General features: G+C 39.9%; 1 protein-coding gene across 1 annotated transcript; it reads right to left on the bottom strand.

Annotated features, from left to right (window-relative positions):
* Positions 1-24,353: 24,353 nt before the first annotated feature.
* Positions 24,354-26,472, bottom strand: LOC104216959 (uncharacterized). Its single transcript, XM_070158027.1, has 5 exons — positions 26,212-26,472; positions 25,945-26,148; positions 25,150-25,818; positions 24,789-24,896; positions 24,354-24,695 (listed from the first exon to the last, which is right to left on the bottom strand). Exons 1-5 carry the CDS (start codon positions 26,470-26,472, stop codon positions 24,354-24,356), a joined length of 1,584 nt encoding a protein of 527 aa, XP_070014128.1.
* Between the last annotated feature and the right edge of the window lie 529 nt (positions 26,473-27,001).

Consider the following 27,001-nt stretch of genomic DNA (forward strand, 5'->3'; position numbering starts at 1 on the left):
CATTTAGGACTTAAGTTTACATTTGTTAGACTAATTAGCAAATTAGTTGACCTATAGAAAGGGAAAATCACAAAAGATAGTTTATTTTTGCACTTTTTAATTTTAATTTTTGAATTTTTGGTAGTTTTCCCTTTAAATTTGGTTTTAATTACTTTTGGTAGTAGTTAGTTAAAGTTAATTAATTCAATGTGGTAGGATAATTTGATTTAGGAATTAATTTAGGTTTTTATTTTTTTAGATTTAATTTAAAAGAAATTACAAAAAAGAAGAAGAAAGAAATGAAAATAGAGGAAATAAGAAAGGTTGTATTTGGGCCAAATTTGTAACGGCCCAAACAATTTTCCATGAGTACCCGTTCAAAACCCAGCCCAAAACTCGTCCCCACCCGGTCCGTCTCTTTAAAAGACCAAACGACGTCGTTTCAATAGCGGGTTATTAAGACCGTTGATCTTCTTTGATCGAACGGTCCATAAGTAGGTCTTTTTTGGTATAAGACTGTCCGAATCCTCTCACCCATCTCTCATCGTCTCTCTCTCAACTCACTCTCAGAGACAAAGAACCCTAACCCGCCGCCCTAAATTTCCTACCATCTCCATTGGCGGCGCCACCCCCAATCAACCCCAAAATAACACCCCGTAACCCCCATGACCTCCTTGTTCCAGATCCCCACTCCATTTCTCTCATATCTCACTTAAACCCCTCGAATCTTGAATCAAAGCTTAACCCTAAAATCCCAAGTTTTCCAATTCGAGATTTCTTTGAAGATTTTAGGTTCATTCTGACTTTATTCATGTGTTTTGATGAAGAACACATGATTAATCTTAGATTGAGCCGAAAATTTGAAGATTTGAAGATTCGTCACCGCCTTTTATTATCCGAGGCACTTTTAGGTATTTTCCCTTTTCTTGTGTTATCTTTTCTTCAGTTTTTCTTTCTTTTTCTATTTCTCTGCTTCTTCTCTTCTTCTTGATTCCTTTTTATTTGTTCCGGGGTCATTTGTTCCTACATGAGTAGTTCTGAATCTTTTTCTTAATTAATGTAGTTAGTCCGTGAATCAGCTTAGTTTAGATTTGTCAGTTTGGTTAATTTTAGTTAGTAAGTCATTTAGTTTAAATTTTTAATTGTCAAAACCATGATAGCATGTGTGTTACTTTGTGCTTACAGTTTATTAATTGGGCAATTGTGTTGTTTGGGCTTGGGTCTGGCTATGACCTATTTTCACAAGAATACCCCATTCATTTTTGCGGTTTAAGTAGATAGGAATTGACCATGAATTTGTCAGTAGAATAATAAGCATGGGTGTGAGGGGTATTCTAGGTAATTTGTATAGGGAATATTTCAGTAACTCACTTAGGAAACTTCTAGGAAGATGGGAAGGGGGTTATTCTGAATTTCTGCTTTGAAATTAAGGGTATTTGAGCTAAAACCAAAATTAGAAAAGGACTGAGGTGAAAATATTGATTCCTTAGGGCTGCCCTAGAACCTTGCCTATAAAGGCATCATAACTTAACAATCAAGTAAGAAAAAGTAGAGATAAAATTTCAGAAAAATCAAAAACGGTTGGAAATTTTTTGAGATCACTATTCCATTGAATTTCTTCTGTAATTCTTTAGGTTTTCAATTTCTGAAGCAATTTCTGATTCACCTGAGGTCGAAATGGATTGAATTTGATTTTTCGAAAAGTTTTGGGTTGAGTTTCTGTTTACTATTCCATTGTTGGTTTGGAGCTGATCCCTGTTGTTGCTGCCCTATTGTAGATATACTGTTGTTGTTTGTTCCTTCTTAGTCTCAAACTGAGTTTTTAATTCTGCGTTTGTTACATTCAGGTACACGATCCTATAATTCTTTTGTTTGTGAAGTCTTGATATGAAGAATGAGATGAGAAGCAGAAGTTTCAATGCATAGCATTAGTTGTTTTGCTGATTCAGTCATGTGTCTTTCGAATTTCTTTTTTACCTGATGAGTTACATTGACTAATTGAACTCTAGTTTGTATAAATAGATTTATTACAGCCATAGAGAACGCAGCTTGCTTTGTATAAATTTGGGGTGTGATCCATTACATGCTTGTTAATCATCTTGGTTGATAACTCTTGATTCTAGAGATATATTTTGGGGTGATAGTTTTATGGCCTTTGTACATTTAAACTTTCGGATGCACTGCTTGATTAGCTCATGTAAAGCTCATAAAATTTGTTTCCAAATTGCTGAAAGTCACTGCTTGGTTTATATGTTTAAAAATGAGAGTTCATGTGAGCTACTGTAGAATATGCAGAAACGAGAGATTTTTTTATTTTTGGTTGATAAAGTTGGCTTGCTGAATGATAGTGTAATACACTAGCCAGCATGCCTAAATCATTGATACTTGCTAAATCTGAAGTCGATCGTCTGTTCTTAATGGTGTTCAAATTGTCCTGGTGTACCATTTGCTTTGGTAGAGACTCGATTTTGAGTCTATGATCCTCAACCATGTTTTTACAGGGTTTGGGCTCTTTAAGCTTTGGGTCTTGAGATGATCTGCAAAGGAAGGTAGCCTGCGTTTTGCTTTTGGGCTTGTTCCTTGAGCCCAGTGGCTCACTCGTTGACTGCTGGGTCATTTTAATGGCCGAGTTGGCCCAAAAGTGTGCGTAAGATAAAAAATCAGAAAGCTATATAGGTGGTTTGTGTTTGATATTTTAAAAACAAAGTCTAAATTTGCTAGTTCGATTTCATGTTCCATGTTGGCATCAATTGATTGGCATTATTTAGTTGTTATGGATAATTGGAAGCATAAGAATTGGTCTCATTTGGGCCCAAGTCTAAGGATAACAGGAATGGTTTCGATTTCTGGTAATTTGCTAAAACAATTTGGTTCTGCGTTGATTGGCCTATTACTTTGATGCCCGCTAGTTAATTAGTAGGATCGAGATTTTTAATTAAATAATCAGAAGTTCCATCAGCCTCTTTTAAATAATTAATTGGGCCTTTAAAGGTAGATTAGAGGTGTGCCATTGAATAGAATATAGTTTATGGCCCTCAAAGATTTAGCTTGAATTTCCTTTTAAAGTGGAATTGAGGTGTGTCGTGCCAAATAGAATCTTAAAATGCACGACCCTCATTTAGTTGATCTTGAATATTTGAATTATTAGAAATCGAGGCGTGCCATTTAGCGAATTTTTTATGGCCCTCGCAAAGTTGCAAATGCGTAGTTGCTTTAGGCGCGTTATTTTAATAATTTATCTTCCTAAACTCGGGTGCGCATTTGTGTGACCCAAATCCAAATCTCAACAACGTTAGATAAAATATGTTGAGAGCTGCGGATGTATTTATGTGACGTGGTTCGAGATGTATTTTAAACGACATTGCAATTTTCCTTAAAAATAATTAAAGCGGCTAATAAGTTAAAATATATCATAGGCTAAAACATGTATTAAAATCAGATAATAGGCCAATTATAAATGTTGAGCGACCGTGCTAGAACCACTGAACTCGGGAATGTCTAACACCTTCTCCCAGGTTAACACAATTTCTTACCCGAATTTCTGTGTTCGCGGACTGTAAAACCTAGTCAATCTTTTCCTCGATTCGGGATTTTAACCGGTAACTTGGGACACCATAAAATTATCCCAAGTGGCGACTCTGAATTTTTTTAAATAAATAATCATGTTTCGATTGTCACTTTAAGTTGGAAAAAACTCCCTTATATACCCCTTTATGGGGGTGTAGGAAAAAGGAGGCGTGACAATAATAACTGGGGATCTCTCAGTATCCCGAGTATCTCTTACTACCCTCAATATATGCCAAGGATTTCTTGGTATCCTGAGGATCTCTTAGTATCCTCAATGTATGCAAGGGATCTCTTCGTACTCTCAATATACGTGCTAGGGATCTCCCGGTATCACGAACATCAGCTCAACTCATAAATACGGACAGGGGATTTCCCGGGATACCATCCCGTAGTCCCAAAGTAAAACACACAGTAACAACACAAAGAATACTCAATTAAACTCAACTTCACACCAAGGTAAAATAGGTAATTCTAACCTAGCATGCTTCACATAATACAAATAAGGCAGTTTAAGCAAATAGAGCAACTAAGTCAACTAGACATGTTTTTCTAAGCTAACGGCAGGCTTAAATTCCAAGTAGTAGAAGCAGTAAAGGAAAAATACAATTAAATCTACTTTAGTAAAAACAACATTTTCAACAATTAGCACAAGTACGCACTCATCACCTCATGTACAAGGCATTTCACTTATCACAATACCAAATCCTAAGGGGAAAGTCCCCCACATAAGGTTAGGCAAGCCACTTACCTCGAACCAGCTCAAATCAATCCGAAATCACGATCTTGCCACGAGTACTCGACTCCAAATGGCCCAAATCTAGTCAATTAAATTTTATATGTAAATAATACGTCAAGTAACTGATTCTACAAATAAATTCTAAGCTTATACGCGAAATTAGGTAAAATGACCAAAATGCCCCTCGGGCCCACATCTCAGAATCGGGTAAAATTTACATTTTCAAAATCCTCATACTCTCATGAGTTCATGCATACCAAAATTATCCAAATTCAAGGTCAAATTCCCAATCAAAAATCAAATTCTAGGTCTAAGAACTTTCTTCCAACTTTTCCCCAATTTTCATCTCCAATCCAAAATTAAATGATAAAACCAACAATAGATTAGTGGAATATAACTAGAAAGGGATAAGGAATAGTTACCCAATGATCTTCTCTTCAAAAACCCCACAGAATAGCCCTACTCCGAGCTCCAATTCGATTTTTCCAAGTTTTGAACTAAACCCTCAAAATTTCATATTTCTGCCCAGCGATTACCACATCTGCAGTCAAGGGAGCGCACCTGCGGAAGAAGGCATCGCAGGTGCAAAAATCACTTAATGGGCTGGGTCCACTTCTGCGCTGTCTTGGCCGCATCTGATGCACTGCATTTGCAAAAACCCAGCCGCACCTGCGGTCCTGGAGCTTTGGCCCAAACTCGCTTCTACGGCACCACACCTATGGTCCCACACACGCAGGTGTGGTTATGACACGTTCAACAAATTCAAATTCTTCTTAAGTCCAATTCAATTTCCGTTAAGCACCTGAAACTCATTCGAGGCCCCGGGACCTCAACCAAACATGCCAACTAATCCTAAAACATTATTCAAACTTGTTCCAACTTTCGGAATGCTTAAAACAGCATCAAAACACCAATTTAGCATCAGATTCAAGCCTAAGAACTTCAAAAACTATCAAAATACGCTTTCGATTAAAAAGCCTATCAAACCTCGTCCGAATGACCTGAAATTTAGCACACACGTCACATTCAACCCTACGGAGCTACTGAAACTTCTAGAATTCCATTCTGACCCTCGGATCAAAACCTCACTATCGAACCAGAAACTTCAAAAATTTGACTTTCGGCATTTCAAGTCTAAATTAGCTACGGACCTCTAAAACATAATCCGAATACGCTCCTAAACACAAAATCACCCAACTGAGCTAACGAAACCATTAGAATTCTATTCTGAGGTTATCTTCACACTGTTCCATCTACGGTCAAATTTCTAAAACTTAAGCTCTCATTTAGGGACTAAGTGTCCCAAAACTCTCTAAAACTCCAAATAATTCCTCCCGGCAACTCGAAATAGCAGAAACAAATACGAGAAAGCAATTAATAGGGGATTGGGGCGTTAACTCTTAAGACGACTGGCCGGGTCGTCACATAAGTGTGATGACCCAAAAGGTCATCACTTGTTTTCAAAATGAATTCTACGTTTCGAGACTTTAAAAACCTCTTTTGGCATCACTTTGATTTGCGTGCGCAGCCCAAGCACATAACCGGAAAGCTATTATGTAAAAAACTGTGAAACATATTAAAATTTTGACTTAAAATGCATTTAGGTTGACTTTGGTCAACATTTTGGGTAAACGGACCCGGACCCATAATTTGACAGTCCCGGAGGGTCCGTGGAAAATATGGAACTTGGGCGTATGCCCGAAATCGAATTCCGAGGTCCCAAGTCCGAGAAATGAATTTTTAAAAGAAATTGTTTTCTAAAAAAAATATAAAGGTTTTTTAAAGTGAAATGCTATGTGAAATCTGTGGTATCGGGCCTGTATTATGGTTCCGGAGCTCGTTATGGGTTCAATATGATTTATATGTGTTGTCGGTAATGTTTGGTAAGAAACGGGATCCATTTGACGTGATTCGGATCTTAAATGCAAAATTTGATGTTCAAAGAAGTTTTGAGAAATTCCACTGATTTTGAGATTTAATTCGATGTTCATGATGTTATTTTGGCGATTTGATCACCTGGATAAGTTCATATGGCGTTATTGAGTTAGTACGTATGTTTGGTTTGGAGCCCCGAGGGCTCAGGTGAGTTTCGGATGTGTTTCGGAAGGTTTTGAACTCATAAAAAGTTGTAGGTTTTTCAGTTCTGGTGTTCTGGTATTTTCTTCTTCGCGTTCGCGGGAGGACCATTGCAAACGAGATGAGTTATTCATGATGAAGGAAATTTCCTTCTACGCGAACGCGAGACCCAGGTCGCGAACGCAAAGCTTTTGGGGGTCTTCCTTTCGCGAATGCGGGCCTGGTATCGCGAATGCGAAGGCTTATGAGACTGGGTAGGGGGAGGGGTATTATACCTATGCGAAAGCGACCACCTGGACGCACACGCGAATGCTCTAGGAGTTATTACTCCGCGAACGCGAGCCCATTTCTGCGAACGCGAAGGTCTCTCAGGCCTAGCTCATCGCGAACGCGATGAGCCTGCCGTGAACGCACAGACCAAATTCGCCCAGTTATTTTTAAGTTCAAAAGTAGTATGCATGACGGGAATTTCACCATTTTTCATAAACTTCATCTTCTCCACACCTCTTGGGCGATTTTTTAAGAGGAACTTCACCATAGCTTCATAGGTATGTAATCCTAAGCTCGTTTTCTCTTATTTTTATCAACACCCACTAGATTTCTAGGCCTAAAACATGAGATTAAGGGTAGAAAATTAGGGATTTAGGTAGAGTTAGGGCTTTTTGATTATTTGAGAATTTGACCTCGTTTTGGGGTGAGATTTCAAAACAAATTATATATTCAGGCTCGTGGGTGAATGGGTGATCGGGTTTTGGTCCAAACCTCGTGTTTTGACCAAGCGGGCCCGGGGTCGATTTTTGACTTGTTGGGAAGAATGATTAGAAAGGTATAATTAAGCATTGGAATTGGATTGTTTAGCATTTATTGATGTTATTAAGTCGATTATGTCTAGATACAATTGATTTGGAGACATATTCAAAAGGAAAAGCGGTGTTTGAGGTTTGATCTGGCCGTGGAAGTTCGAGGTAAGTGTTTGGTCTAACCTTAGCTTGAGGGATTAGGAGTTGTGTCCTATTTGCTACATATTTCTTGTTGAGTACGACGTATAAGCATAGTGACGAGTATCTATACGTTTGGTGTCGAGCATGACCGTGAGTCTTGAATTGCAATTTAATGTGTTCTGAAATAATACTACGGATGCTTTAATTGGTGATTCTCGATATTGAACAAGGATTAAGATTATTCTCGTGGAAATTACTTATGATTGAGTATTGGTGTTAGCTGAGATGGTTAGATGTTGGAATAAGATTGGTTATAGTTGTTTCTCCCTTGCTGGGACGTATTTATTTTTACGGTCGAATCCCTTGTCGTGATAGTATAGTTCTTTGATGATCCCTTGCAGGGACTCTTGGTATGATTGTTGTTAAATGTATAGATATTGGTTGGGTTGCATGCCACAACAATGTTATATTGGATCGGGTTGCACGCCGCAACAATGATGTAAATGGATCGGATTGCACGCCGCAACAATATTATATTGGATCGGGTTGCACGCCGTAACAATGATATAAATGGATCGGGTTGCATGCCTCCACAATGATATAAATGGATCGGGTTGCATGTTGCAACAATGTTATATTGGATCGGGTTTCACGCCGCAACAATGATACAGTTGGATCGGGTTGCATGCCGCAACAGTGTTAAATGATAAGGATCGGGTTGCGCGCCGCAACAGTGTTATTATTGTTTTGTTGTAGATCTTGAATTGTTCTCTTATATTTCTCTAAATTTTCTGCTGGATTTGATATTTCCCCCGCAGCATACACCCCCTCCCATCTTTAATTGTTTATTCCTGTTTTATTTTCAATTGTATATTACATAACTGCACAGATTTATCTGGGGTCTGGTCCTAGCCTCGTCACTACTTCGTCGGGGTTAGGCCAGGCACTTACCAGCACATGGAGTCGATTGTGCTGATGCTACACTCTGCACTATGTGAAGATTCCGGAGCAGCTCTTGGACCATAGCATATGGGTGGCTGCCTTCAGTCCAGCTAGAGATCCCGAGGTAGTCCTGCAGGCATCCGCAGGCCTGGTGTTCTCTTCTATTTCATTATGTGTTTTGTTTTCACTTTTATTTGAGACGGATTGTATTTCCTTTTCAGACTCTTGTATGTAGTACTTATAGATAGTCCGTGATATTGTGACTCCATATTCTAGGTAGAGGCGTATATTGGCATTGTAGTACTGGCTTTGGTTATTTTTATCTGTTTAAGTCTTCCGCTTGTTCTATTTATCGTTAATATTCAATGTTGATTACCTGTTAATCTAAATTGTTAAAAAGGACTGAAAGTTGAAAGAGTTAGTGATTCTGTGTTGCGCGGCTTGCCTTGCTTCCACGAGTAGTCGCCATCACGACTCCCGAGGGTGGAAATTCCGGGTCGTGACAAGTTGGTATCAGAGCTCTAGGTTACATAGGTCTCACAATTCACGGACAAGCTTAGTAGAGTCTGAGGGATCCATACAGAGACGTATGTATTTATTCCCCAGAGGCTACAGAGTTAGGAAGAACTTCACATTTATTCTTTTTTATCGTGCAGTTTGGTTTCTCAATGCTAATTAAATTTCTACTCTATTCTTTCGAGATGGCAAGAACACGTGCTTCCTCATCCACCGATCAGCAGCCTGAGCCCCCAGCAATAGCTTCCACGAGGGGCACAGGGCGAGGCCGAGGCCTTACTAGAGTTCGAGGTAGGGGCAGAGCTCAGCCCAGAGCAGCAGCACCAATGGCGGAGCCTCAAGTTGACTTTGATGATGAGGTTCCAGCCTAGACAATTTCGGTGGGCCCAGCTTAGGTCCCAGAGGGGTTTATTGCTACCCCAGTACTCCAGGATGCTCTGGTCCGTCTAGTAGGCCTTATGGAGAGTGTCACCCGGGCAGGCTTGCTTCCTGTAGCACCAGCCCTCTCTCAGGCTGGAGGAGGAGCCCAGACTTTTGCTACTCGTACTCCAGAGCAGATGGCTCCCCAGTTTTAGACTCTAGCAGCTCAGCCAGTTGGAGTAGTTCAGTCGGGTGTGGTAGCTTAGACCGGTGATGGAGCAGCCATGTCTGCCGATGCTTTGTGGAGATTGGACAGGTTCACCAAGCTCTTCACTACTACATTCAGCGGTGCATCTTCTACGGATCCCCAGGATTATCGAGACAGCTGTGATGAGGTTCTTAGGAGCATGGGGATAGTTGACACCAATGGGGTCAATTTTGCTATTTTTCGCTTGTCTGGATCCGCCAAGACTTGGTGGAGAAATTATTGTTTGGCTAGACCAGCCGGATCACCAGCCTTGACTTAGGAGCAGTTTATTTAGCTATTTCTGGAGAAGTTTCTCCCCATCACTCAGAGTGAGACCTATCGGAGGTAGTTTGAGCATCTCCAGTAGGGTTCTATGACTGTTACCCAGTATGAGACCAGATTCATCGACTTGGCTCGTCATGCTTTTGTCATACTTCCCACCGAGAGAGAGAGGGGGTGAGGAGGTTCATTAATGGACTTATTTAACCGATTCGTCTTCAGATGGGTAGGGAGATAGGGAGTGAGATTACTTTCTTGGAGGCGGCCAATGTGGACAGGAGAGTGGAGATGGTTCTGTCGCAGGGAGGTGGTCATGGGTCGGACAAGAGGCCTCGTCATTCAGGCAGATTCAGTGGTGCCTCGTTTGGAGGCAAGGATTCGTATGGTAGAGGCCATCCTCCTAGGCCCTTTCAGTCAGCACTTCAGGTTTATCGCGGTGCTTTAGGTGGCTGTGGTTCTCACGTGTAGTATTCTGATCAGCAGCCCTACAGTGCACCACTAGCTCCTATCAGTGCACCACCGCTCCAGAGTTTTCGGGGTGGTCATTCAGGTCACCAGGGTCAGTCTCAATTTTCGCAGTCGCAGCACTCAGGTGTATGCTTTGAGTGTGGTGAGTATGTTTATATCTGGAGGGCTTGTCCAAGATTGGTGGGTACTCAGTCGCAGCAACAGGGTTCCCGTGCTATGGTTTAGGCACCAGGTGTTCCACAGCCCGCCCAGCTAGCTAGAGGTGGGGGTAGAGGTGCTAGAGGTGGAGGTAGAGGTGCTAGAGGTGGAGCTCAGACCACTAGAGGTAGAGGCCAGCCAGCTGCAGGCCGTCCCAAAGATGTAGTCTGGGGTGGTGGGGCCCAGCCCCGATGTTATGCTCTTCCAGCCAGGCTTGAGGCTAAGGCTTCTGATGTAGTCATCACAGGTACTGTTCTAGTTTGTGGCAGAGATGCTTCCGTTTTATTTGATCTAGGGTCTACATACTCTTATGTGTCATCTTATTTTGCATCATATCTGGTCATGCCTAGTGATTCCTTGAGTGCCCCCGTATATGTGTCTACATCGGTGGGTGATTCTATTGTGGTAAATTGAGTACATCGCTCTTTTATAGTTGTGATTAGGGGTCTTGAAACCCGCGTAGATTTGTTGCTTCTGGACATGGTTGATTTCGATATTATATTGGGGATGGACTGGTTATCACCTTACCACGCTATCTTGGACTATCATGCCAAGACTATGACCTTTGCCTTACCGGGTTTGCCTCGTTTAGAGTGGAGGGGGACTCCTGGTCATTCTACACGTAGTGTTATTTCTTATGTGAAGGCTCGGCGTATGGTTGAGAAGGGGTGTCTGGCCTATTTGGCATATGTTCGTGATTCTAGTGCTGAGGTTCCATCTACTAATTCTGTGCCCATTGTTCGTGAGTTTCCTGAGGTATTCCACTCAGACCTACCGGGTATGCCCCCAATAGGGATATTGACTTCTGCATTGATTTGGCTCCGGGCACTCAGCCCATTTCTATCCCATCGTATTGTATGGCCGCGCCTGAGTTAAAAAAGTTGAAGGAGTAGTTGCAAGACTTGCTTGACAAGGGTTTCATTAGGCCCAGTTTTTCGCCTTGGGGTGCGTCGGTGTTGTTTGCTAAGAAAAAGGATGGATCGATGAGAATGTGTATTGATTATCGGCAGTTGAACATGGTTACAATCAAGAATAAGTATCTATTACTGAGGATTGATGATTTGTTTGATCAGCTTCAGGGTGCCAAGGTATTTTTGAAGATTGACTTGATATATGGCTACTATCAGTTGAGGATTAGGACATCTGATGTCCCTAAGACAGCTTTCCATACTCGGTACGGGCATTATGAGTTCTTGGTGATGTCATTCGGGTTGACAAATTCCCCAGCAACTTTTATGGATTTGATGAACCGAGTGTTCAGGCCTAATTTGGATTTGTTTGTGATAGTCTTCATTGATGATATTTTGATATATTCCCGCAGCCGGGTGGAGCACGAGCAGCATCTTAGAGTGGTTCTTCAGACCTTGAGGGATAGTCAGTTATATGCTAAGTTCTCGAAGTGTGAGTTCTGGTTAAGTTTAGTTGCCTTCCTGGGTCATGTTGTATCAGCAGAGGGTATTCAGATCGATTCGAAGAAAATAGAGGCATTCAACTATAGAGATTCAAAGTTTCTTGGGATTGGCAGGCTACTATCGTCGGTTCGTAGAGGGGTTTTCATCTATCACAACCCCGATGACCAGATTGACCCAGAAAGGTGCCCAGTTCAGATGGTCGGATGAGTGTGAGGCGAGCTTTCAGAAGCTCAAGACAGCTCTGACTACGGCACCGGTGTTGGTTTTGACCACAGGTTCAGGGCCTTATACAGTTTATTGTGATGCATCTCGTATTGGACTTGGTGCAGTGTTGATGTAGGATGGCAAGGTCATTGCCTATGCTTTGCGGTAGTTGAAGATTTATGAGAAGGACTATCCGGTTCATGATTTGGAGTTGGCAGCCATTGTAAGATCTGGAGACATTATCTATATGGCGTGGCGTGTGAGGTGTTCACGGATCACAAGAGTCTACAGTACTTGTTCAAGCAAAAGGAGTTGAATTTGAGGCAGAGAAGGTGGTTGGAGCTATTAAAGGACTATGATATCACCATCTTATATCATCCAGGAAAGGCCAATGTGGTGGCCGATGCTTTGAGTAGGAAGTTAGCCAGTATGGGCAGTCTTGCTTATATTCCGGTCGGTGAGAGATCGCTTGCTTTGGATGTTCAGGCTTTAGCCAATCAGTTTGTGAGGTTGGATATTTCTAAGCCCAGTCAGGTGTTAGCTTGCATGGTTGCTCGTTCTTCTTTATTGGAGCGTATCCGTGATCGGCAGTATGATGATCCCCATTTGTGTGTCCTTAGAGGCACGGTGCAGCACGGAGGTGCCAGGCAGGTTACCTTAGGTGATGATGGAGTTTTGAGATTGCAGGGTCGAGTTTGTGTGCCTAATGTGGATGGACTCCGAGATTTGATTTTAGAGGAGGCCCATAGCTCCTGGTACTCTATTCATCCGGGCGCCGCAAAAATGTATCAAAATTTGCGGCATCATTATTGGTGGCGGAGAATGAAGAAGGATATCATTGCATATGTGTCTCGGTGTTTGAATTATCAGTAGGTTAAGTATGAGCATCAGAAGCCTGGTGGTTTGTTCTAGAAGATTGATATTCCTGAGTGGAAGTGGGAGCGGATCACTATGGACTTCGTTGTTGGACTCCCACAAACTCAGAGGAAGTTCGATGCAGTGTGGGTTATTGTTGATAGGCTGACCAAGTCAGCGCATTTCATTCCTGTGGCAGTCTCCTATTCTTCTGAGAAGTTAGCTGAGATCTATATCCGGGAGATTGTTCGTCTTCATGGTGTGCCCGAGTCTATTATTTTAGACCGAGGTACGTAGTTTACCTCACATTTCTGGAGAGCAGTTCAGCAAGAGTTGGGAACACGGGTTGAGTTGAGCACAGCGTTTCATCCTTAGACGGACGGGCAGTCCGAGGGGACTATTCAGATTTTGGAGGATATGCTTCGAGCTTGTGTCATTGACTTTGGAGGCTCGTGGGATCAGTTTTTGCCTTTAGCAGAGTTTGCCTACAATAACAGCTACCAGTCGAGTATTTAGATGGCTCCTTATGAGCCTTTATATGGTAGGGGGTGTCGATCTCCGGTTGGATGGTTTGAGCCGGGAGAGGCTCGGTTGTTGGGTACAGATCTGGTTCAGGATGCCTTGGACAAGGTCAGGATTATTCAGGATATGCTTCGTATAGCTCAGTCCAGGTAAAAGAGCTATGCCGACCGCAAGGTTCGAGATTTGGCTTTCATGGTCGGTGAGCGGGTATTGCTTCGAATGTGCCTATGAAGGGCGTGATGAGATTTGGGAAGAAGGGCAAGCTTAGCCCTAGGTTCATTGGCCCGTTTGAGATTCTTGATCGAGTGGGAGGGGTGGCTTATAAACTTGCATTGCCGCCGAGCTTATCAGCCGTACATCCAGTGTTTCATGTGTCCATGCTTCGGAAATATCACGGCGATCCATCCCACGTGTTAGATTTTAGCACTGTCCAGTTGGACAACGACTTGTCTTGCGAGGAGGAGCAGGTAGCTATTCTAGACCTGCAGGTTCGTCAGTTGAGATCGAAGAGTTTTCCTTCTGTTCGTATTCAGTGGAGAGGTCAACCTCCTGAGGCATCGACTTGGGAGTCCGAGTCCAATATGCGGAGCCGTTATCCCCATCTTTTCCCTGACTCAGGTACTTCCTTCTTCTGTCCGTTCGAGGACAAACGGTTATTTTAGAAGTGGAGAATGTGATGACCCAAAAAGTCATCACTTGTTTTCAAAATGAATTCTGCATTTCGATGCCTTAAAAACCTCTTTCAGCGTCACCTTGATTTGTGTGCACAGTCTGGGCACGTAGCCGGAAAGCTATTATGTGAAAATCTGTGAAAAATATTAAAATTTTAACTTAAAATGCATTTAAGTTGACTTCGATCGACTTTTTGGGTAAACGGACCTGGACCCGTGATTTGGCAGTTCCGGAGGGTCTGTGAAAATGTTACACCCCAAGTTTTCATTCGTGAGAGTACGTCGTAAGTCATTGATGTAAGCTCAGAAATGAGATTCTATTTGGAAGAAAATAAAGTAAGTTAATCATGTTACCTTGGAGGTTACAAATATTTAAGATCATGAATAACGAGTACCAAGAGGGTTGGAAATCTTAGAAGCTAAACCAATTGAAGAAAATAAGTTTCGTCGAAAGTCGACAAGTTTCGAATGTTATAACATGTACTTTGGGGTGAGACTAGGGTTATTAACATGATAAGGAGGTTATTCTATGAGTTATTTTAGTCGTATGATATTCATTTTCTACATTTTGAAGGCAAGCAAGTTGTGGAACAAGAGTTGGCAAAGGTCATCACAAGTTACATTCATAAATTTGCTGAAATTTAGGTCAAATGTATCTGAGCATTTCTCCAAATATACTTGGAATAATAGGGTGTTCTACCTATAAAATTGAAGCTCTACGAGTCTAGTTTCTAACTCATTAAACTGTTCGTCAATACGACATTGGAGTAGAGAGATATTCGCGTTTTTGCGAGACCGCACAAGCAGCTCCCAATGGGACCCACTTAGGCGGTGGTTGACCTACTTCAATTTATAAACGATTTGGACGCCTATTTTTGCTCATTATTCAACTAAACTTCGTCTCCAAACTTCTCCTAACCCTTCTAAACATATACCACAAGGGTTTGAAGTGATTCCAAAGTGATTACACCATATTTCAACATCAAAACTTAGTTCTAGTGAAGAACAACACCTCTTTGAGGTTGTGTTGTCATTGAGGATTGTTGTGGGCTATATTTGGATGAAATTCCAAGTTGTTGCTGCTGTCTAAGGTGAGTATAACAGCCTACTAATTGTGCTTAATCTTGCTTGTATGTTGGTTAAGTTGTTAGGATGATAAACTACAAGATAATACTTGGATTAGCTTAAGTCACTTCTATGGTGTTGTATTGCTATTAAGGGTTGTTGTAAACTGAATATAACTTGGATTTTGACTTGAAGTTACTGTATAAGGTATGTATATTGTGATCTTGCTTGTGCCTAAGGTTATCTTGATGTTGATTAAGTTAAATAGATGTGCTAGACATGAACTAGTGAATAAAGTTGCTAATTGAGGATAGTTGAAGTTGTGGATTATTTTCGTTGTTATAAATATATGATTTAAGGCTGGAATCATTGATTAATGACTTCATTATCATGTTAATGATACTTTTATGTTGAAGTAAGAAGTCTATAAAGATTGGTAAGGGGTATACGGATTCCAATCGGAGCTTGCCGCTCGTCGTAATGTAGTTGTGACTTCTTGTTATTATATGGTGTCTTGATATTGATAATTATGTATTGATGGATTGCTCTGGTAATTATTGTTGGTATATGGTATTGGAGGAGGCCCTTGTTACAAGGGAGATGCTGCCCAAATTTACGTAAATGAGCTACTAGCTTAAGTTATAGACTTAGCCTTTGCTCAGCACTGATTTTGAATCTCCTTATACTATGATAGATTGAGTTGACTTGTTTGAAGAGTTGCTTGGAAGTGATTAAGGACTCAACGGGTTTAAGGTATGTTAAGGCACTTTCTTCTTTCTTTTGGCATGATCTAAAGTGAAATGAATACGCTACTTCATAACGGATCTACTCCTAGCAACTAAGGTTGTCCATGTTGTTCTTTCCTTATAAAATTATTCTAAGCAAGCGTGTATGATCCTTGAATCCTACTAAGGTTCATATTGAGGGTATGGATGTCCATAGTGTTCTTAAGTCACTCCAAAAGGTTTAGAAGGTGATTCCATGAGTCTAGCATGCATTATATATAGTATCTATTTTACTCTACCGAGCCGCTCTATAGTCGGCCGGGTACGGCATCTATTGTGCAACCACTGATCAGTTGGGTTTACTGAGCTCCACGTGGCCGGGTACGATTTTACCGAACCTTATGATGGTCGGGTACGCTTTTACCGAGTCCTCTTTGAGGCCGGGTACGATATGATGATGATGATGCCCACAGAGGCGTATGTTTTAAAAAGTTTATGTATATATATGTATTATGCATTTCATATCAGTAACCCCAGAGGCACTCTGATGTTACAGGTTGTATCTCCTCTATCTCTCTCTTTACATTACTGTTCTTGTTTATGCTTTCCTGCCTAACATACTCGGTACTTTATTCGTACTGACGTCCCTTTTGCCTGGGGACGCTGCATTTCATGCCCGCAGGTCCCGATTGATAGGTTGACAGTCCTCCTAGTAGGCTATCAGCTCAGCGAAGGTGTTGGTGCACTCCACTTGCTCCGGAGTTGCCTATTTGGTCAGTATGCTTTGGATATGTATTGATTGATATGGCGGGGCCCTGTCCCGACCTTTATGATTTTATGTACTCTTAGAGGCTTGTAGACATATGTCAGGTGTATGGATAATTGTATGGCCTTGTCGGCCTATGTTTCGAGTTTACTAATGGTCATGTCGGCCTTATAGGCCCGTATGTCACATATATTAGTTTGTATATCATGTTGGGTCTTCATATGTTGACTATTCCCTTATGTTTTATTCTTGTTATCTTATGACGGGTTTCTGGCTCATTTACTCATGATAACATGATAAGAAAGAGATGTTATGTTGGTACTCGGTTGAGTAAGGCACCGGGTGCCCGTCGGTTTGGGTCGTGACAGAAAAAATATGGGACTTGGGCGTATGCCTGGAATCGAATTTCGAGGTCCCAAGTCGGAGAAATGAATTTTTAAAAAAAGTTGTTTTCTAAAAAATATAAAGATTTTTGAAAGTGAAATGCTATGTGAAATCTGTGATATCGGGCCCGTATTATGGTTCTGAAGCCCGGTACAGGTTCAATATAATTTATATGTATTGTCGGTCAAGTTTGGTAAGAAACGGGATCCACTTGACATGATTCGTACCTTAAATGCAAAATTTGATGTTCAAAGAAGTTTTGAGAAATTCCATTGATTTTGAGGTTTAATTCGATGTTCATGATGTTATTTTGGCAATTTGATCTCCTGGATAAGTTCATATGGTGTTATTGAGTCAGTACGTACGTTTGGTTTGGAGCCCCGAAGGCTCGGGTGAGTTTCAGATGTGTTTCGGAAGGTTTTGAACTCATAAAAAATTGCAGGTTTTTCAGTTCTGGTGTTCTTGTATTTTCTTCTTTGCGTTCGCGGGAGGACCCTCGCGAACGCGATGAGTTATTCATGCTGAAGGAAATATCCTTCTACAAGAACGCGAAGCTTTGGGGGGTCTTCCCTTCGCGAACGCGGGCCTGGTATCGCGAATGCGAATGCTTATGAGCCTGGGCAAGGGGAGGGGTATTATACCTAAGCGAACGCGAACGCGAAGGCTCGAGGAGTTAGTGCTCCAGGAACGCGAAGGTCTCTCAGGCCTAGCTCTCCGCAAACGGAATGAGCCTATCGCGAACGCATAGAACAAATTCGCCTAGTTATTTTTAAGTTCAAAAATAGAATGCGTTACGGGAATTTTACCATTTTTCATAAACTTCGTCTTCTCCACACCTCTTGGGCGATTTTTGAAGAGAAACTTCACCATAGCTTCATAGGTATGTAATCCTAAGCTCGTTTTCTTTTATTTTTATCAACACCCACTAGATTTCTAGGCCTAAAACATGAGATTAAAGGTAGAAAATTAGGGATTTGAGTAGAGTTAGGGTTTTTTGATTATTTGAAAATTTGACCTCGTTTTGGGGTCGGATTTCAAAACAAATTATATATTCGGGCTCGTGGGTGAAAGGGTGATAGGGTTTTGGTCCGAACCTCGTGTTTTGACCAAGCGGACCCGGGATCAATTTTTGACTTTTTGGGAAGAATGATTAGAAAGCTATAATTAAGCATTGGAATTGGGTTGTTTAGCGTTTATTGATGTTATTAAGTCGATTATGTTTAGATACAATTGATTTGGAGCCATATTCAAAAGGAAAAGCGGTGTTTGAGGTTTGAGTTGGCCATGGAAGTTCGAGGCAAGTGTTTGGTCTAACCTTAGCTTGAGGGATTAGGAGTTGTGTCATATTTGCTACTTGTTTCTTGTTGAGTACGACGTATAGGCATGGTGATGAGTATCTATACGTTGGTGTCGAGCATGACCGTTAGTCTTGAATTGCAATTTAATGTGTTCTGAAATAATACTACGGATGCTTTAATTGGTGATTCTCGGTATTGAACAAGGATTAAGATTATTCTCGTGGAAATTACTTATGATTGAATATTGGTGTTAGCTGAGATGGTTAGATGTTGGAATAAGATTGGTTATAGCTGTTTCTTCCTTGCCGGGACGTATTTATTTTTACGGTCGAATCCCTTGCCGGGATAGTATAGTTCTTTGATGATCCCTTGCCGGGACTCTTGGTATGATTGTTGTTAAATGTATAAATATGGGTGGGGTTGCACGCCGCAACAATGTTATATTGGATCGGGTTGCACGCCGCACCAATGATATAAATGAATCAGGTTGCACGCCGCAACAATGTTATATTGGATCGGTTTGGACGCCGCAATAATGATATAAATGGATCGGGTTGCATGCCGCAGCAATGTTATGTTGGATCGGGTTGCACGCCGCAACAATGATATAAATGGATCGGGTTGCACGCCTCAACAATGATATAAATGGATCGGGTTGCACGCCGCAATAATGTTATATTGGATCGGGTTGCACGCCGCAATAATGTTATATTGGATCGGGTTGCACGCCGCAACAATGATACAGTTGGATCGGGTTGCACGTCGCAACAGTGTTATTATTATTTTGTTGTAGATCTTGAATTGTTCTCTTATATTTCTCTAAATTTTCTGCTGGATTTGATATTTCCCCCGCAACATGCACCCCCTCCCATCTTTAATTATTTATTCCTTTTTTATTTTCCATTGTATATTACATAACTGCATAGGTTTATCTGGGGTCTGGTCCTAGCCTCGTCACTACTTCGCCGGGGTTAGGCCATGCACTTACCAGCACATGGAGTCGGTTGTGCTGATGCTACACTCTGCACTATGTGAAGATTCCGGAGCAGCTCTTGAACCATAGCATACGGGTGGCTGCCTTGAGTCCAGCTAGAGATCCCGAGGTATTCCTACAGGCGTCTGCAGGCCCGGCATTCTCTTCTATTTCATTATGTGTTCTGTGTTCACTTGTATTCGAGACAGATTGTATTTCCTTTTCAGACTCTTGTATGTAGTACTGGCTTTGGTTATTTTTATCTGTTTAAGTCTTTCGCTTGTTCTATTTATCGTTAATATTTAATGTTTATTACTTGTTAATCTAAATTGTTAAAGAAGGACTAAAAGTTGAAAGAGTTAGTGATTCTTTGTTGCGCGGCTTGCCTAGCGTAGACACAATCACGTCTTCCGAGAGTGAAAATTTCGGATCGTGACACATAAGCATCCATAAATCCATTTCTTTTGTATCTGTGCAATAACAAAATATACTCTTCCTATTTAACATGAGTTATGTCACTACAACATCTTATATAAAGATGATACCAAGAAAATATTTAGTATAACCTCTAGGCATATACCAATTGGAAGTAATAAAGCTTTTCGTTCCACCACGAAGTCATGAACTATGTCCATGATAATTTTTTCATAACTTCATAGTATACGTTATCTCATAAATAGAAGCCCTTAAACACAAGTCAGCAAAAAATGAACTGGTCTAACAGATAACTAGATTTACTCGTTAAAGGTGTTGAGCAAAATATACCACAGTAATTGTTTATGGGAGAGAACTTCTGACAAGGACAAGGAAAAGAAATTAATAAGTGATTTAACACTTTGTTGTGCTTTTATATAGTGCAACAAAAATGTGAAAAGGCCACATTTAATTGTTATAATCGTTGGAAACTCAAACGACAAAACAATTAAAGCAAAAATATGAAAAGGACACAACGAAAGTAAAAAAAAAGTTTCACCACCGCAGCTTCCTTGGGAGATGAAACAATCCTCCATTAGTCTGATTCAATGTAGCCAAAATTATTATTTAATAGAAGTCATTTTATGTGAAGGGCAAAATTGTCATTCTATTTTTGAGGGATATTCGTCTTTCAAACTTTACTTTCTGGCTTCACACTTATAATATTGTACTAGTTTCTATGAACGATAACAATTGCATATTGATGTTTGGTCGGTAAAAATTTTGACATTCATACTTTTCACGTAGATTTTCAATCAATTATTTATATATATTAAGGAACCAAGAATTAAGTTTACTTAAAATATTATCCATATGAACGCAACAGTTGATGTTGAAGAAAATGTAATGACCTTCAAATGTTGTTACACTTACATAATATTTGAATTTAAAATGATTCGACATTATTGTCTAAACCTATGAATGATATATGTACTTATAATATAGAAAACAAGAAATATAGTTGTATCTTAACTAATACTTTTTTATATACGATATTTTTGGTATTTAAGTGAGTAAATTAAATTAAGCTGGTAACCTGAAATATATTAATCTGTTGCACTTATAGGAAAGTAATACTGTTATATTTGAGTCTAACAGTAATACACAAACGGTGAAATCTTTCTTGACATTATTAGGTTATTCAAAATCCAAGCACAAGTAATAAGCTTTTAACCTATAAAATATACAATATTCTGCTACACAATATTAAACTAAAGTATAAAAATGGTTTGCACTGTTAAATTGAAAAATACAATTTGAATAAAAATCCGAGGATAGAAAACTCAAACCAAAAATTATATACCAATAATAGGGGGGACTTTGAGTCGTTGCAATTTTAAGCAAAAGCAGTTACCGTCTTCCTCCATTGATCAGTCGCGTTTCAAATCTTCTAAAAATGTGGTGCTAGGACTGCAACACCAAAAGTTTCATCCTTTAATATCTGGAATTACAATTCTCAAATTGAAACTCTAAGTACATTTATTTATTAATCTCTACAGTAGGTGATTAAAAGAAAATATCACTTTATGGACTACAAACTAACATAGTCATCCTTACAAGTTACAACACAATAAAATATAATTTTTTATTCAGAATGCATACATCAAGAACCTCAAAAGTAGACCATATAGAATTAACGGAATCTAACAATCGTGAATTGAAAATTTATCGTAACTTGATGATTTTAAAACATAAGGCCTTTTTTATAAAAACACTGCCGACTTGGTATTTTCTTTTGATTTGTATATCATATTGTTGTGTTTTTGGTTTGTATATTATATTGTTATAAAATATTAGAGTACGGGAGGATGCATCCAAAGTTAGTTTGGACACCTTAAACTTTTTCCTTCTTTTTTTTTTTGGGTAAATCCACTAGACTGAGCGCCTAGGGCTGTTTTTATATATATAAGTAAAACAACAAACCAATACAATTACTTTGTCCGGATGTTTACTGAAATGAAAGGCATAATATTTGAGAATTACATATGACCTATTATCAAAGTTGAGTTTATAGCCCAACAATGATATCACAAACTGAAAATTAATTATAATAGAAAGTTTATGATACTCCATGTATTTATGTATTGTTGGTACTGCCTCTGTGGTGTAATTGCCAATATACTTCCAATGAAATCTATCAGCTACTACTTCATATTGATCCATGTGTATGCACCAGTACATATTTCCTTTCAAAATGTTATCTTTCCTCGATATCCTTCTGTGCAGAATGATCAGTTGCATAGCAGTTACATTGAGCACTGTTTCTTCTTTGTCACGCACATTCTTGTAGGTTTTGCTCGACCAGAAATAAGCTTTGTCCATCCCACTGTCCAGCATTTCGACTGCTCGGCCTGCATTGTTGGTGGCGATCTCCAGAAATGAATGTTTTGATGCCAACACCAGATTGTCGCATGCATAGACATTATTGTCCAGCAGTGCTGTAATGCTGTTTTAAGTCACCATTTCTTCTTCAAGGCAATGTGATTCTTTCAATTCATAGGGAGTTGTTGGACCTGCAAACACTTTTAGTGTAATTTGATCTCCTCCACACGGCTTTGGTATCCATGCTCTCTTGTTTCTTCAGCTTTATTCCCATCTGCATCAAATTATACTGCCTGCTCACTGTTGCTATTCCTTCCTGGAATATTTCCATCAGTCTCAGTTCTTTGACAATTGAGTATTCCATCATATTAAAATCCTGCTTCATATCTGGATGGCAACATATACTTAGCACACTGCAATTCCACCTTGTAACCTCCTCACCTTCTAATTCCTTGCTACTTTTACTCTTAAGTAAGGACATTGTAGTTTATCGTTATTCACTATCCTTCTACCTTGTATATCCAATTCCCAGAAACTATGTGCCACCATAGGTCCCATATCCAGTGCATAATTGGCTAAGTGGTCAGCCAAACAATTCCTCTCTCTAAATGTGTGCACCACAGTGACATTAGCTTTTGCCATCAGTTGTCTTATCTCCTCTACCTGTGTATATATACACCAAGGTATTTTCCATTCTCCATGCAGTACATTCTTCAACATCATGGAGTCAGTATGAAGTTCTATAAGTATGTAGTCATTATCAATACAGAACCTCATTGCTTCCAAGATTGCTTGTGCTTCAGCTTCAGAATTTGTCCCTTCCTGCACTTCTCTCCCATAGCCATATATTAGGTCACCCTCCTCATTCCTTAATACATAGCCAATTGCACTTCTACCAGGATTTCCCCTAGACGCTCCATCTGTATTCAACTTGATCCAACCTGGGCTAGGACAGTCCCACATCACCTTAGTATACTTCAGTTTGGGCATATAGGACTCCATCTTATTTAACAAATCTGGCCATCTGTGTGGGACTATTTGTATTGATGGCTTTCTGAATTTGACTAATGACTGCATAGAGGTAGATATCTGGTTAATAACTCTATTAATAGTCACAGGTTCCCCATGTTTATAACTATTCCTTCTCTTCCATAATTCCCAAACAATCACAGCTGGCAGTGCTTGTAGTATAGGCTTCAATCTGGGAATCACTTCTGCAGTCCAACACTTGGTTATGGCCTGATGAAGTGTGATTCCATCAGCATTTATCCCTGCATGACCTAGAAAATATTTCCATACTTTAATGGCTGCATATGACCTGTAGAAAAGATGTTGCATTGTCTCCTCATGTGGTTCAGTACAGCACCAACATTTTGAAGCCATAAGGTACCCTATTCTTCTGAGAAAATCGTCCAAAGGTAATTTATTTTTCCACAACTTCCACATAAAGAAGGAAATTTTGAAAGGTAGCTCCTGCACCCAAATGAATCTGTATGTATTACTTGGCTGATTTCTTATCATCACATAATCCCAAGATGATTTCACACTAAATTCCCCTGTTGATTCCAACATCCACAGTGGTTTATCAAGAGCATCATGCTCGATTGGAGGCTTTATATGTAGCAGAATGTGATTTGCCAATTGTTCTGGAAATATTTCCCTGATCATGACCTCATCCCATTGATCATTGACTACAACATCATATATGTTCTGAATGGATTCGTCACATACAAAGTCAGGTGTAGTAACAAAATATAATGCACCAATTCCTGTCCAGTTTTCAAACCAAAAGAGTGCAGATCCCATATTAGGCTTCCACAAAATTTGATGTTCAATGAGGTCCCTACACTCTAACATCTTCCTCCATCCATGTGAACCATCTCTCCAAGGAACAATCAGAGGGTTCAATTTTTTGCAATATTTCTGACTCATATAAGAACTCCATAGGCTAGGTTTTGTTCTAAAATTCCACCATAACTTGTAGAACAAAGCACTGGATACTGCATGGAGGGATCTAAAACCAACACCCCCTTCCTCACAAGGTAAGCATAACTTATTCCACGATGCCCAATGTCTGTTTGAGACCCCTACAGTGTTGCTCCAGAAGAATTGGGAAAATATTTTGTGTAATTTGTTAATCACATAATGAGGTGGATTCACTGATGCCAACAGATGAATTGGCATGGTCTGAAGCACATGAGAAATCAATACTGCCCTTCCTCCTATAGATAACATCTTACCTTTCCAATCTTGTAGTTTATCCAGCACTTTAGTCATGAGATCTTGATAATAATCCATTCTTCTTCTTGCATAGAAAATTGGACAACCAAGGTACGTAAAAGGGAACTCCTGTTTGTTAAAACCTGTTATTCTCTACACCTTATCTACTATTTCCTCTCCTGCTGAATGATGAAGATAGATGGCACTTTTACTCTTGTTAATAAGCTGCCCAGAAGCTGCCTCATAGTCTGCTAAAACCTTCATAATCAGTGTCAGCGATGTTGCATCATAAGATGAAAAAATGATAATGTCATCTGCGTATGAAAGGTGGTTAATCTTTGGGCTCCACTTGGGCAAGCCAAAGCCATTGAAATGTAAATTTCTGTGAAGTGCATTCAGCCCTCTTGACAGAGCTTCTGCAGCCAAGATAAATAGAGTTGGTGATATAGGATCCCCTTGTTTCACCCCTCTTGTCGACTTAAAGAAACCATAAGGCTGTCCATTTAACAATACAGAGTACCAGTTGTTTGCTACAATTTCATACACCAAGCCAATAACTCTTTACCCAAATACCATCTTTCTAAACACCTTAGTTAGAAACAACCATGACAAACCATCGTATGCCTTGGCCATATCTAACTTGATCACAATGTTTGGCCCAGCTTTTGTCCTCAACCTTATATCTGTGATGATCTCCTAGGTTAATAAGACATTTTCAACAATGATCCTACCCTTTACAAAGCCAGCCTGCTCCTCAGAAACTATGTTTGGAAGTAACACTGCTAGTCTTTCATGAACGACTCTAGAAAATATCTTGTTAACAAAATTGCTAAGGCTAATAAGTCGCATATCTGAAAAGGTGACCACCTCTTTCTTTTTTTGGCAGAAGCACTAGATTTGTATGAGTTATATGTCTGGGCAACTCATGTCCATTGAAAAAGGCATGTACCATATTGACCATATCTTCCGCAATTATGTCCCAATAGGTATGAAAGAAGCAACCAGTAAAGCCATCCGGACCCCCTGCACTATCACCATTTAGTCCAAAAACTGCATGTCTGACCTCTTCCTTCGTTGGCTGCTTAATTAGCTCAACATTCTGGGCATAATCCACCAGTGTTGGTACATGTTCAAGAATATCAAAGGACATAGTAGTTGTTTCTTCCTGGAGCTGTTCTTTGAAGAACCTAACTGCCTCATCTGCCATATCATTATTACCCTCTAACCAATTGCCATTAGTATCTTGTATTTGTTTCAGCTGTAATCTTCTTCTCCTACCATTGACCTGAGCATGAAAGAACTTCGTATTTCTGTCACCATCCTGGAACCATGCCATTCCCGACTTTTGTCTCCAAAATTCTTCCTCCAATGCCAGATATCGAATAAGCTCTGCTTGCACCTTTTGTAACCTCTCTCTATTTTGGTATGTAGGAAACCTTTCAAACTGTGTTTCATGTACAATAACCACCTCTTCAAGACTAGTAATTTTTTGGAATATGTCTCCATATGTTGCCCTACTCCATATTGATAGTGCTTTTTTCAGTTTTTTCAGTTTATGATTAAACATATAAAATGGATCACCTATGAAGTCTGCTGTCCAATTTTGTATAACCACCACCTTGAAAGTTATATGCTTGCATCAGAAGTTCAAAAATTTGAAAGCTTTTTTGATAGGTGCCACATCAGGATCAAATTTCAGAATCATTGGACTATGATCTGAGCCTGTTTTGGACAAGTGAGTCACCTCTATATTAGGCCATTTCTGTGGTAACTCCAAATTGCCTAAACATCTGTCCAATCTTTTGAATATGCAGTCATCTTCACCTCTCCCATTCCACCATGTATACACACTACCTTTGAAACCCAAATCAGTCAAGTTACAGGTGTTTATGCAATGCCTAAAATCATTTATCTCATTTAGCGACACAGGAAGTCCACCAAACTTCTCCTACTCATCCCATATGACATTAAAGTCCCCACCCACTAGCCAAGGTAAGGTCATATCACTTGCCAGATTGTATAAACTGTCCCACAATTCTATACGCTCAATAGAGTCACATTTTGCATACACAAATGTAACCATGAAAGACAGCTGAGTAACCAGATTTGTGAGCTTCAAAGTCAACTGTTGAGACAAATCAAGTATTATGTCCACCCCATGATCATCATCCACAAATACCCAAATTTTGTTAGACACATTTGAAAATGCCTGCAACATTCCAATTCTTCTTCTATATCTTTCCAGCTTCTGCTTCTTTTGTTTTGGTTCCATAATGCCTATAAATTTAAAATGATACTGCCTTTGCATGGTAATTAATCTCTCAAAGGCCTGCATTGTCTTCATAGACCTCACATTCCAAAAGATGGCATTCATCATTAATTGTGGTGTTTAGGATGGGTCCTTCTTGTTTGAACCCCTGGAACTACACTTTGAACGCTTTGAGTGCTGTCTTTTTGCTGCTTCTTCTTTCCTCTCCCAACAGATTTCCCTCTATTCATGTACGTGGGTGAAATATCTGCTTGTCTGGCAACCTGTTGAAAATTCTGATATGTAAACTCTGCATCTAAGTCTTTTCCTCTGGTCTCCATATTATCATTATCTCCCCTTTTCTCCATTGGGTCAGCAATTTTTATTTTTGTGGCCTCAAGAGTCAAAATCTCATTCTGCGCTTCCTGGTTTTGCTTTTTTACAAGAATAGAAAGATTGGAATTTTCCTTCTTTTTGCTGGGCGTATATACAGTTTAAATCATAACAGAATTATAGCCTTCGGTGATTTACAATTATATCTTTAAATTATATA

This window comes from Nicotiana sylvestris, chromosome 9, assembly GCF_000393655.2.
Source record: "Nicotiana sylvestris chromosome 9, ASM39365v2, whole genome shotgun sequence".
Lineage (NCBI taxonomy): Eukaryota > Viridiplantae > Streptophyta > Magnoliopsida > Solanales > Solanaceae > Nicotiana > Nicotiana sylvestris.

Bases quoted from the DNA above. Each gene is read 5' to 3' on its own strand.
- LOC104216959 (XM_070158027.1), bottom strand. From the start codon at position 26,472: ATGGAACCAAAACAAAAGAAGCAGAAGCTGGAAAGATATAGAAGAAGA. The intron at 25,819-25,944 runs GTGACTCACTTG...ATAACTTTCAAG, and splicing joins AGAAATGGCCTAATATAGAG to GTGGTGGTTATACAAAATTG. The intron at 24,696-24,788 runs GTGTTTAGAAAG...TTAAATGGACAG, and splicing joins CATGGTTGTTTCTAACTAAG to CCTTATGGTTTCTTTAAGTC.